Below are 13,651 nucleotides of genomic sequence, written 5' to 3' on the forward strand. Positions count from 1 at the left end.
CGAAATGGCCGAAAACTGAATTAATATTTCCCATAAGAATTAATGCAAATACATTTAATCCGTTCCAGACGAAAATACTCACAAAAAAATAATTCTTTTAACAATTATGTAAGTTTACATACCTTTATTGAAGGCTAATGCTGGCTTTTGGAAGATAGGGAAGAGGTAAGAGGGAGGAGTTAGTGTTTGGAAATGGAATCCCCCTCCATAAACACTTTAGGCAGCAAAGCCTTCTCTGGGGTTACTTCCCTTCTTTGTCTTTTAATGCTACAGTGACCAGCTTGAGAGTCACTGGACCCCTGTCTCAAAACAAATCTGTCCATAGAGGTCTGTTTCTGGCATCTCTCTAAGATTTCCCTGAAGTGGGACAGGGTTTTGTCTGAACATGTTGCAGATATGGCTTGTTTCAGCTTGGTCAGGGTGGTGTTTCTCTACAAAAGCTTGCACCCTTGTCCACATTGCACACACCTCTTTAATGTCACTTACTGCTACAGTACATTCATTACTAACCTTAAAATATTTGTAGGGCAAGAGGTGAGCAGTATTTATTTGTAGGAAGTCAGTGTAGGTAGCAGTAGATGTAGGTACAGTACATGTATGTAGCCCCCCCCCCATCTACACTACACAGCTATATTACAATACACAGCCATATTATCACACTTTTGAGCCATATTATTACCATGTTCACCGAGTTTAATCGTTTCTAACAACTACCTTTAGATGCCATAATAAATAAAGGGAGAGGTAATGAATAATTCATGCCAAGAATTGTAAACAAATGCATATGAAAGGCGGTTACTGCACCAGTCGCCAGATTCACGGTTTTCTCTAACACTGCATCAGAGAAAACGAAATGTTTACTCTCCATCCCACTCTCCACTCGATAACATATAAACATTGCATGTTTATACACCATGTTTATATGCTACACGATATGTAACGTGTTTCTTATATAATTTTGAAGACAATATCATAAATGGATTAATGAAAAGTCTATAATAACGTAAAATAAGATATTTAATGTGTCAAAGAGTGATTATTAAATATACATCACATATAATAAACATTGCATGTTTATATGCTATGTAACATGTTTCTTACATAATTTTGAAGATATAATAGATGGATTAATGAAAATGTCTATATTAATGTATTAATATATTAATACTGTTGTATTCTGAGCACCTCTGCAAAAAGAGTGATAATGTGTGAGTGTGATGAAAGTGTTGAATGATGATGAAAGTATTTTCTTTTTGGGGATTTTCTTTCTTTTTTGGTCACCCTGCCTCGGTTTTACATGGGTCTGTTAGGTAGTGTATTTAAAAAATAATAAAGTTAGATTGTGAGAAACATTTAAGATATACAATTTATAAGGTTCAGTTATTCAGTATTTATTTGGTTTTGGGTGAGTAAGTGATCCTACCTCGGTGGGAGACAGCCGACTTGTTGAAAAAAAAAAAAAGACATTTAATGTACCAGTGATTATTATTAAATATACATCGCATATAAGCGTGTTGATAATAAGGGAGACTTCGTATGGGTTAGTCGGAGCTAGGAACAGTGTGTTCGGGTAGTTGCCAGTGAGGTAGTCATTGCATGTTTTCATATACTATGTAACATGGGTTTCATTGGTTTCTTTGGGCCCGTGGTTACTTATTTTGCAGTTGTACTCGATCAGTAACCGCAAAAAACAATGGATTATAGCAAAATGTTTGGATGAATGAGCAGAAGCCTCCTCACTTGCCCAGAGACAAAGCCAAACTGACTTGCAAGCAGCCCCAGCCGGCGGGTGGATGCCTCCCAAATGGCTGATACCCGAATTAATGGCCAATAACTGGGCGCCGAAAAACCAGCCAATAACCGAGTTGGCCGATAACTGATCGGCCAATAACTGATCGGCCGATAACCGGGGGTCCACTGTATTAAACATTGTGTGATATATATAATTGATAAATGCTTTACTGATAGTTTGTAGTGTACAAGATTTATTGTAGTTTGCAATAATTAGCAAGCATTATAACTTGCAATAATTAACAACCATTATAGCTTGCAAAAATTAACCCTTTGAGGGTCTGTGCTGTAGTTCTATGGCTTTGAAGCCAAGGTCCAGGCCATAGTACTATGTCATGAGCTCAGCTCACTCAGATAAGCTGTGAGTGGTAAATTTGGGCCTAGATATTAGAGAATGGGTCTTTGTGGTAAGTGTGCACCATATAAGACAAATCCTGCAGCACGTAGTGCATAATGAGAAAAAACTGAGACTGTTTTTGGATTAAAGCAGCAACTTTGTGGTGTATTTTCATATGGTTTTTATAGTTGTATTTGCAGTTTCTTGGTCTCACTCGATAAAATAGAAGATATATTATAGAAATAGAGATGATTGTGATTGGTTTTAGTACTGAAAATTGCTTTAAACTGAGCTCAAATTAGTGGAAATGTTCGATTTTTGCCGATGTTCAAGAGTAAACAAATCACATCACGTATCCAATACACGTCAACTGGCCAGCCTAATGTGCATTCACGAATGTGCTGATATTATTTATACATTTATTACAATATGTATTGCATAACAGTAAACCTTCTATTTTTTTGTGTGAATAAAAGTTATGTGAATAAAAAATCAAAATGGAATGCATCTGTAACACCTGGAAATGTATCTAATAAACAGAGGAAATGTTATTTTAGTGCCAAGAATGTCTGCATTGTTTATTCTGGACCCTATTTTGAAATTGGAATATTTTGAACTTTGTGTGAAATTAGCCAAATTACCAATTTCTGATCACTTTATTGGATGGTTGAAATAGTTGATTGGGTGATTTCTTGTGCTCAGTAGATAAAATGGAACACATACTAGTGAAATAGCTAAGAATTTTGTCTAAGGGAACAATGTAATTGGCAGAAAATAGGACTCAAAGTGGGCAAAATCGCCAGTGCATAAATATCACTGAGAGAGCATAATTGTGTTAATTTTTTGAACAGATTTCGGACTTTTTTTTGTTTTATTACCTTCGCAGAAAGATTCTCTACCATTTCATAAGAAAAAATAATAATTTTTTTTTTTTAATTCTTGGACCCTGTGGGGAATTTTCAGATTGGGGTCTGGACCCTAAAGGGGTTAACAAGCATTATAACTTGCAATAATTAAGAAGCATTATAGCTTGCAATAATCATCAAGCATTATAGCTTGCAATAATTAACAAATATTATAGCTTGCAATACATAATTTAAAAAAAACATTATTGCTTGCATTAATTAACAAACATTATAGCTTTCAATAATTAACAAGCATTATACCTTGCAATACTCAACAAGCATTATAGTTTGTAATAATTAACAAACATTATAGCAGGCAATAATAGCAAACATTATAGCTTGCAATAATTAACAAACACTATAGCTTGCAATAATTAACAAACATTATAGCTTGCAATAATTAACAAGCATTATAGCTTGCAATAACTAAACACTGTACACTAATGGCCCCCATCAAGGCTGGCAACATTGCAGACCTGGGGAGAGTACAAAGAACTTTCACAGCACACATAAGTACCATAAGGCACCTAAATTACTGGGAACAGTTGAAGGTCCTTGATTTGTATTCCCTGGAATGCAGGTGAGAGAGATACATGATAATATGTATACACTTGGAAGGTCCTGGAGGGAGTGGTACCAAACCTGCACATGAAAATCACTCCCTATGAAAGCAAAAGACTCGGCAGGAGATGCAACATTCCCCCGATGAAAAGCAGGGGCGCCATGAGTAATTTGAGAGACAACAAAATAAGTGTCAGGGGCCCAAGACTGTTCAACTGCCTCCCAGCATACATAAGGGGGATTACCAATAGACCCCTGATTGTCTTCAAGAAGGCACTGGACAGGCACCTAAAGTCAGTACCTGACCAACTGGGCTGTGGTTCGTACATCAACTTGTGTGCGGCCAGCAGTAACAGCCTGGTTGATCAAATCCTGATCCACCATGAGGCCTGGTCTCAGACCGGGCCGCTGGGGCGTTGACCCCTGAAACCCTTTCCAGGTAAACTCCAGGTAAACATATAATTAACAGTAATTAACAAAATAATTAACAAAAATTATACAATGGAACCTCGGTTTTCGTTTACCCTGGTTTTCGTCAAATTCTGTTTTCAACACCTTTTTTTTTTTGTCAAAATTTTGTCCCAGTTTTTGTTCATCACCTCAGTTTTCGTTGAGTTGACAGTGGTCCGTTGTACTGAACGTGCCCGCCCACTCCAACACAAAGTATCCCATGCGTTCTGAGTCAGTTTGGCTTTGTTTCTCCTCGGTAGAGGGTGGTGGTGGTTGTGATGGTGGTAGAGGGTGGTAGTGATTGTGGTAGAGAGTGGTAGTGATGGTGGTAGAGGGTAGTAGTGATGGTGGTAGAAGGTGGTAGTGGTGGTGGTAGAGGGTGGTAGTGATGGTGGTAGAGGGTGGTAGTGATGGTGGTAGAGGGTGGTAGTGGTAGTGATGGTGGTACAGGGTGGTAGTGGTAGTGATAGTGGTAGAGGGTGGTAGTGATGGTGGTAGAGGATGGTAGTGGTTATGATGGTGGTAGAGGGTGGTAGTGACTGTGGTAGAGGGTGGTAGTGACTGTGGTAGAGGATGGTAGTGATGGTGGTAGAGAGTGGTAGTGATGGTGGTAGAGAGTGGTAGTGATGGTGGTAGAGGGTAGTAGTGATGGTGGTAGTGATGGTGGTTGTGATGGTGGTAGAGGGTGGTAGTGATTGTGGTAGAGGGTAGTAGTGATGATGGTAGTGATGGTGGTGGAGGGTGGTAGTGATGGTGGTAGAGGGTGGTAGTGATGGTGGTAGAGGGTGGTAGTGATGATGGTAGAGGTGGTAGTGATGGTGGTAGAGGGTGGTAGTGGTTGTGATGGTGGTAGAGGGTGGTAGTGATTGTGGTAGAGGGTGGTAGTGATGATGGTAGTGATGGTGGTAGTGATGGTGGTAGAGATAACCTCTCCTCCCTCTCCCCTCCTTGCCGTCTTCCATACACCAACAAGAGTCTTCAATAAAGGTAAAAGTGATGTTAAATGTTCATTTATCCATTTCATTAGTCATTTATATTTATTTCCTCATAGTTTTCTGTATGTAAAACTATAGTTATTCTCTATAAAATGTATTTTTGGTTAATACTTTTGGGTATCCGGAACAGATTGATTGGATTTACATTATTTCTTATGGGAAATATTGCTTCAGTTTTCACCGAATTCGGTTTTTGTCAGACTTTCTGGAACGAATTAATGATGAAAACCAAGGTTCCGCTGTGGCTTGCAATAATTAGCAAACATTATAGCTTGCAATAATTAATAAACATTATAGCTTGCAATAATTAATAAACATTATAGCTTGCAGTAATTAATAAACATATCTTGCAATAATTAATAAACATAGCTTGCAATAATTATTAAACATTATAGCTTGCAATAATTATTAAACATTATAGCTTGCAATAATTATTAAACATTATAGCTTGCAATAATTATTAAACATTATAGCTTGCAATAATTATTAAACATTATACCTTGCAATAATTAATAAACATTACAGCTTGCAATAATTAATGAACATTATAGCTTGCAGTAATTAATAAACATATCTTGCAATTATTAATAAACATTACAGCTTGCAATAATAAACATTATAGCTTGCAATAATTATTAAACATTATAGCTTGCAATAATTAATAAACATTATAGCTTGCAATAATTAATAAACATAGCTTGCAATAATTAATAAGCATTATAGCTTGCAATAATTAATAAACATAGCTTACAATAATTAATAAACATATCTTGCAATAATTAATAAACATTATAGCTTGCAATAATTAATAAACATTATAGCTTGCAACAATTAGCAAACATTATAGCTTGCAATAATTAATAAACATAGCTTGCAATAATTAGCAAACATTAAATCTTGCAATAATGAGCAAACATTATAGCTTGCAATAATTAACTTTGTAGTTTGCATTAATCAACAAATATTATAATAATCATTTACAACGATCACTTTGCACATACTGTTCTTGTCTGTTAACAGATGATTTGATGAGTTTTTTTTGTTTTCTCTTACTTGTATATGTACCTAGAATTTATGTCTAGCTCACTAACCCATTCAAGTATTTTGGACTTACATAGGCATGAGATGGTACCAATTTTTTGCTGATACCACTATTTATATTCGGTTAAGGCTGATACCAGTAGCATCAAAATTTGCTGATAACCACCTATACTTGTACCAATACTGTTACCAATACAGTGGACCCCCGCTTAATGATCACCTCCCAATGCAACCAATTATGTAAGTGTATTTATGTAAGTGCGTTTGTACGTGTATGTTTGGGGGTCTGAAATGGACTAATCTACTTCACAATATTCCTTATGGGAACAAATTCGGTCAGTACTGGCACCTGAACATACTTCTAGAATGAAAAAATATCGTTAACCTGGGGTCCACTGTACTTTGACACACATGAATGCACTAAGAGACAACGCAGTAAGTGTCAGGGGCCCAAGACTGTTCAACTGCCTCCCAGCATACATATGGGGGGTTACCAGTAGACCCCTGGCTGTCTTCCAGAAGGTGCTTGACAGACACCTAAAGTCAGTACCAGACCAGCTGGGCTGTGGTTTGTATGTCAGTTTACATGCTGCCAGCAGTAACAACCTGGTTGATATCTGTTCACTTCTGGCAGAACGACAGTTAAATGAACGATGGTGGATATGTTTCCATCTTTGGGTCACCTTATGTTGGTGGAAAATGTGATAAAAAAATCTTGGATTACATTTACAACAAAGTATTGATTAGCATGAGTTTGATTTGTGCAAATTACAATTTAGTACAAAATTAACTCTTTCACTGTCGAGAGCCCTGCTCACAAACTTGCTCTCAGTGTCGAAGAATTTTTAAAAAGATGATTTTTGTCTTTTGAAATGATAGAGAATCTTTTCCCTATGGTAATGACACCAAAAGTACGAAATTTGATGGAAAACTTATGGAATTATGCCTTCGCGAAGTTATCGGTCTTGGCGATATTTAGGCAACGGCAATTTTGCCCACTTTAAGCCCTATTTTTGGCCAAATTCCATTGTTCTAGGCCACCAAACTCATAGCTGTTTCACAAGAACTCCTTTTGTTCTATCAATTGGGTACAAGAAACTGCCCATTTACCGATTTCAACTACTCAATAAAGTGATCAGAAATTGGTAATTTGGCCAATTTCATAGACAATTCAAGGAAGGCCAGTTTTAAAATAGGGTCAAGAATTAACAATACAGACATTCCTGGCACTAAAATAACATTTTCTCTGTTCATTAGTCACATCTCCAGGCCCGCTTGCTTTCCATTTTGAATTTTTATTCGCACAAAAAATAGAAGATTTACTGTTATGCAGACTACTGCATTATTGTAAATATGATATAAACAATATCAGTGCATTTGTGAAAGTATATTAGATCCACTAGTTGACAAGTATTGGATGTGTGACATGATTTGTTTATTCTTGAACACTGGCAAAAATCAAATATTTCTGCTAATTTGATCTCAATTTCAAGGTACTTTTAGTCCGTAAACCATTCAAAATCATGTCCAGTTTTGTAATATGTCTTCCGTTCAATCAAATGACACCAAGAAAACAAGAATATAACTATAACTACCATACAACAATACACCACAAATTCGCTATTTTAACCTTTAAACTGTCCAAACATAGATCTGCATTCACGCGTGTAGTGCTCCAAAAGTAGGTCTACGTTTTTTTACATATTTTAATTTTTTTTTTTCAACAAACCGGTCGTATCCCGGCAAGGCAGGGCGGCCCAAAAAGGAAACCTAAAGTTTCTCTTTTTAAATTTAGTAATTTATACAAGAGAAGGGGTTACTATCCCCTTGCTCCTGGCAGTTTAGTTGCCTTTTACAACACGCATGGCTTACGGAGGAAGAATTCTGTTCCACTTCCCCATGGAGATAAGAGGAAATAAACAAGAACAAGAACTAGAAAGAAAATAACAGAAAACCCAGAGGGGTGTGTATATACAGTGGACCCCCGGTTTACGATATTATTTCATTCCAGAAGTATGTTCAGGTGCCAGTACTGACCGAATTTGTTCCCATAAGGAATATTGTGAATTAGATTAGTCCATTTCAGACCCCCAAACATACACATACAAACGCACTTACATAAATACACTTACATAATTGGTCGCATTGGGAGCTGATCGTAAACCGGGGGTCCACTGTATATGCTTGTATATGTATGCGTAGTGTGACCTGAGTGTAAGTAGAAGTAGCAAGACGTACCTGAAATCTTGCATGTTTATGAGACAGAAGAAAAGACACCAGCAATCCTGCCATCATGTAAAACAATTACAGGCTTTCGTTTTACACTCACTTGGCAGAACGGTAGTACCTCCCTGGGCAGCGGTTGCTGTTTACCAACCTACTACCTAAAATATTTTCAAATATAAAAAAAAAAGTAGATCAAAGTTTTTTACATACTTTCAAATGTTGAAAAAACATAGATCTATGTTTGGACATAGATCCTGCAGCACTGCGTGCTGCAGGATTTTTTTTATGCTGTACGCCCTGACCACTTAGACCCATTCTCTCATATATAGGTACCAGCTTTCTCCCACAAGATTGGAAGCCGCTAGAATTTTGGTGTACTATTACGGGACCGACACTGGCTTGCAAGAGCTATAATATTACAGGACCGACAGTGACAGGGTTAATTAATGCTAGCTTTTTACCCAAACTCTTTAAATTGTGCACAAAAATTAGATATACTACTGTAATTCGAATAGTGTGAATTTGAATAATGTGACCACTTCACAGAATTCATTATTAAATCAAATGTTAAGTCTCTCCCAAAATACTTTCTTTTTAATATTTTTTGTTGTAAATTACCTTTGTAACACAGTGATACCCCAAGTTTCAAACTGCTCCCAACTTGTACAATTATGTAAGTGTATTTGTGTAAGTGCTTTTGTAAGTGTATTTTTGGAGGTCTGAAACGGACTGATCTAATTTACAGTATTCCTTATGGGAACAGATTTGTTCAGTATTGGCACTCGAACAGTCTTCTGGAATGAAATAAGTTCGAAACTCGGGGTACCACTGTATTTTTAAAATAAAGGGAGTTTTCACATTTTAAGTTTGAATTTTAATAGGTTTTTGTTCCCAAACTTAACTTTGAAAAATAACCACATTATGGGTGGAGTTTGAACCCATGGTAAGTAAGTTGTGAATCTTGACTTTGATTTTAGAATAAAATGTATTTAAGATTTATTTTGCTTTGATTAATGTTAATATTTCCAAGTTTTTCACACATTTTCATGAACTAGATCTAATATAGAAATGAAGTTAACATCTGATCAGATTTATTAGATAAAATTAATACCTTCTTCAGTGTGCTCACCTAACTATGTATGCAAAGGTCAAGTTATATCTCCAACTTTTATCTCTTAACACTACTTGTAAGTGAGTGTGGTAAGTAAAATACTTGTAAGTGAGTGTGGTAAATAAAATACTTATAAGTGAGTGTGGTAAGTAAAATACTTGTAAGTGAGTGTGGTAAGTAAAACACTTGTAAGTGAGTGTGGTAAGTAAAAAACATGTATCTTTTTTTTCAACAGATCTTTATCAGGAGGTGTAATTTTGGCAGTTGAAGTAATAGTGGGATTACGCAGTGATGATATTGTAGATGTGGGAACGGCAGCACAAGATGCATTGCTGGCAGTTACTGAAGCACTGGAGGTGAGGAGTCAACACACACACTCACAACAAGGCTTGCTGGAACTGCTGGAAGAACGTGTATATGCTCTCTCAACACAACTACCAACAATCTGCAGGCAGCAAGGTAAAGAATTTGCTTTTCTAGAGTCAAATTCCACATACAGTGGTACCCCGAGTTTCGGCCATAATTTGTTCCAGAAGGCTGTTCGAGTGCCGTTACCAAATGAATTTGTTCCCGAAAGGAATAATGTAAATTAGGTTAGTCCATTTCAGGCCCCCAAAAATACACTTGGAAAAGCACTTACAGTGGAACCTCAAAAATCGAACTGCTTCCAACTCGACCAATTATGTAAGTGTATTTTTGTAAGTGCTTTTATAAGTGTATTTTTGAGGGTCTGAAATGGACTAATCTAATTTATATTATTCCTGATGGGAATAAATTCGTTCGGAAGCGACACTTGAACAGCCTTCTGGACCGAAGAAAGTTCTATATTTGAGGTTCCACTGTACAATAGTACACTTACATAATTGTTTGAGTTGGGAGGTGTATGAAACTCTGGGTACCACCGTATAGTATAAAGCAGGTAGCAGGTCGGTAGACCAGGGAAGTAGCACCCTCCTGTTATGTCATTATTGACTTCTGTCATACAAATACTCTTAGTGCCACATCCTCTATGGGGGGTAGTATGGAAAAAAATGTGGAAATTAGCTGTCAGGTACTCGCCTAATTCATTTCCCATATCTTAACCCTTGAGAGATACACTGTACCTCAACAGTGCCACACTCACAATTGCAAGAAAATGATAGGATGGATAATGAGAACGTTCAAAACAAGAGATGCCGAGCCATTGATGATCCTTTACAAATTACTTGTTCTCTCTTGGCTGGAATATTGCTGTACATTAACATCTCCATTCAAAGCAGGTGAAATTGCAGATCTAGAGAATGTGCAGAGAACCTTTACTGCACATGTAAGCTCCATCAAACACCTTAACTACTGGGAATGCTTGGAAGCACTTGACTTATACTCTCTGGAATGTGGATGAGAGGGATACGTATATCATAATCTGCACTTGGAAAATCCTAGAAGGAATAGTCCTGAATCTGCACACAGAAATAACTCCCTATGAAAGTAAAAGACTGGGCAGGAGGTGTGAAATACCCCCAATGGTACACTAAGAGAAAACACAAGTGTCTGGGGCCCAAGACTGATCAACAGCCTCCCACCATGCATAAGGGGAATTACCAATAGACTCCTGGCTGCCTTCAAGAGGGAGCTGGACAGATACTTAAAGTCGGTGTCAGGTCAGCCGGGCTGTGGTTCGTATGTTGGACTATGTGCCGCCAGCAGTAACAGCCTGGTTGATCAGGCCCTGAGCCACTGGGAGGCCTGGTCATGGACTGGGCCATGGGGGCGTTGATCCCCGGAATACCTCCAGGTAGACTCCAGGAAGGTAGATCTCTGGGAATAGTCTTCGTCTTGTATACCTATGTATGCTGTATTTGGCGAGGACAAATATTAAAATATACATGTATAATCGTTCTAGTGAAAATTTGTTGCTGATATTGTTGATATAAAGCAACAGTCATTGAAGTGAGTGTAAGGTGCACCACTGTTCAGTTTCCTTACACCTGCTGTCCTTGTTCACCTAGCAGTAAGGGTGTTAGCCAACTGTTGTGGATTGCATCCTGGGGGGGGGGGGCTGGACTTTGAAATGAGATGAGGTAGGATAGTAGCTCTTAGCTGGTTAAAAAAAAAGACCTCTCTAGGGTTAATATTGCTGGTTTGAAATTAGCCAACTCCACTGATGTAGCAACAACAACAAGGCATCACGATTCTTGGATGTTTCAGGAGTTACTCGTCCTCAGTTGATTTTCTTCACTTCTAGCCTGTTTGGAAATCCACTTCACTTGATTTTACTTCACCTGCTGATGACCCCTATAATGTGATATTTATACAGGACTTGATCTTACATTGGCATTGTCAGAATGTCAGCCTATACTGACTGGGCCAATAAACAAAATCCAGTGTGTCAGTGTTCAAACCTTTCTAAACTCGCCTTTCTATTACAACTACTCAGTTATATCTTATTTGAGGTAATATACCTCTTCATGGGAATTTCTGCAATAGTCTTCCTATTTCAGAAACTAAATACATTATGGTGCAACCTGTTCCATTATGTGTCCATCACTGTAAACATCTTGCAAGTTGCTGCAATTATTTGCCCCATCAGCCATTTCCTACCAAGGTAGGGTGACCCAAAGAAGGAAACATTCTCCATCATTCACTCAGTAGCAAAATTTTTTTTTTTTTTTTTTATTATCACACTGGCCGATTCCCACCAAGGCAGGGTGGCCCGAAAAAGAAAAACTTTCACCATCATTCACTCCATCACTGTCTTGCCAGAAGGGTGCTTTACACTACAGTTTTTAAACTGCAACATTAACACCCCTCCTTCAGAGTGCAGGCACTGTACTTCCCATCTCCAGGACTCAAGTCCGGCCTGCCGGTTTCCCTGAACCCCTTCATAAATGTTACTTTGCTCACACTCCAACAGCACGTCAAGTATTAAAAACCATTTGTCTCCATTCACTCCTATCAAACACGCTCACGCATGCCTGCTGGAAGTCCAAGCCCCTCACACATAAAACCTCCTTTACCCCCTCCCTCCAACCTTTCCTAGGCCGACCCCTACCCCGCCTTCCTTCCACTACAGACTGATACACTCTTGAAGTTATTCTGTTTCGCTCCATTCTCTCCACATGTCCGAACCACCTCAACAACCCTTCCTCAGCCCTCTGGACAACAGTTTTGGTAATCCCGCACCTCCTCCTAACTTCCAAACTACGAATTCTCTGCATTATATTCACACCACACATTGCTCTCAGACATGACATCTCCACTGCCTCCAGCCTTCTCCTCGCTGCAACATTCATCACCCATGCTTCACACCCATATAAGAGCGTTGGTAAAACTATACTCTCATACATTCCCCTCTTTGCCTCCATGGACAAAGTTCTTTGTCTCCACAGACTCCTAAGTGCACCACTCACCCTTTTCCCCTCATCAATTCTATGATTCACCTCATCTTTCATAGACCCATCCGCTGACACGTCCACTCCCAAATATCTGAATACATTCACCTCCTCCATACTCTCCCTCCAATCTGATATCCAATTTTTCATCACCTAATCTTTTTGTTATCCTCATAACCTTACTCTTTCCTGTATTCACTTTCAATTTTCTTCTTTTGCACACCCTACCAAATTCATCCACCAATCTCTGCAACTTCTCTTCAGAATCTCCCAAGAGCACAGTGTCATCAGCAAAGAGCAACTGTGACAACTCCCACTTTATGTGTGATTCTTTATCTTTTAACTCCACGCCTCTTGCCAAGACCCTCGCATTTACTTCTCTTACAACCCCATCTATAAATATATTAAACAACCACGGTGACATCACACATCCTTGTCTAAGGCCTACTTTTACTGGGAAATAATTTCCCTCTTTCCTACATACTCTAACTTGAGCCTCACTATCCTCGTAAAAACTCTTCACTGCTTTCAGTAACCTACCTCCTACACCATACACCTGCAACATCTGCCACATTGCCCCCCTATCCACCCTGTCATACGCCTTTTCCAAATCCATAAATGCCACAAAGACCTCTTTAGCCTTATCTAAATACTGTTCACTTATATGTTTCACTGTAAACACCTGGTCCACACACCCCCTACCTTTCCTAAAGCCTCCTTGTTCATCTGCTATCCTATTCTCCATCTTACTCTTAATTCTTTCAATAATAACTCTACCATACACTTTGCCAGGTATACTCAACAGACTTCTCCCCCTATAATTTTTGCACTCTTTTATCCCCTTTTCCTTTATACAAAGGAAC

At 38.3% G+C, this 13,651-nt stretch overlaps 1 protein-coding gene across 1 annotated transcript in view; it reads left to right on the plus strand.

Annotated features, from left to right (window-relative positions):
- The window catches only part of LOC128703276 (Telo2 interacting protein 1), a 104,615-nt gene that overhangs the window by 42,606 nt on the left and 48,358 nt on the right, over nucleotides 1-13,651 (plus strand). Inside the window, exon 7 of the mRNA XM_070103517.1 lies at nucleotides 9,653-9,876. Within this exon, the coding sequence (XP_069959618.1) occupies nucleotides 9,653-9,876 (224 nt within the window). The remainder of the gene's footprint in view (nucleotides 1-9,652; nucleotides 9,877-13,651) is intronic.

This window comes from Cherax quadricarinatus, chromosome 85 (assembly GCF_038502225.1).
Source record: "Cherax quadricarinatus isolate ZL_2023a chromosome 85, ASM3850222v1, whole genome shotgun sequence".
In the NCBI taxonomy this organism is placed as follows: Eukaryota; Metazoa; Arthropoda; class Malacostraca; order Decapoda; family Parastacidae; genus Cherax; species Cherax quadricarinatus.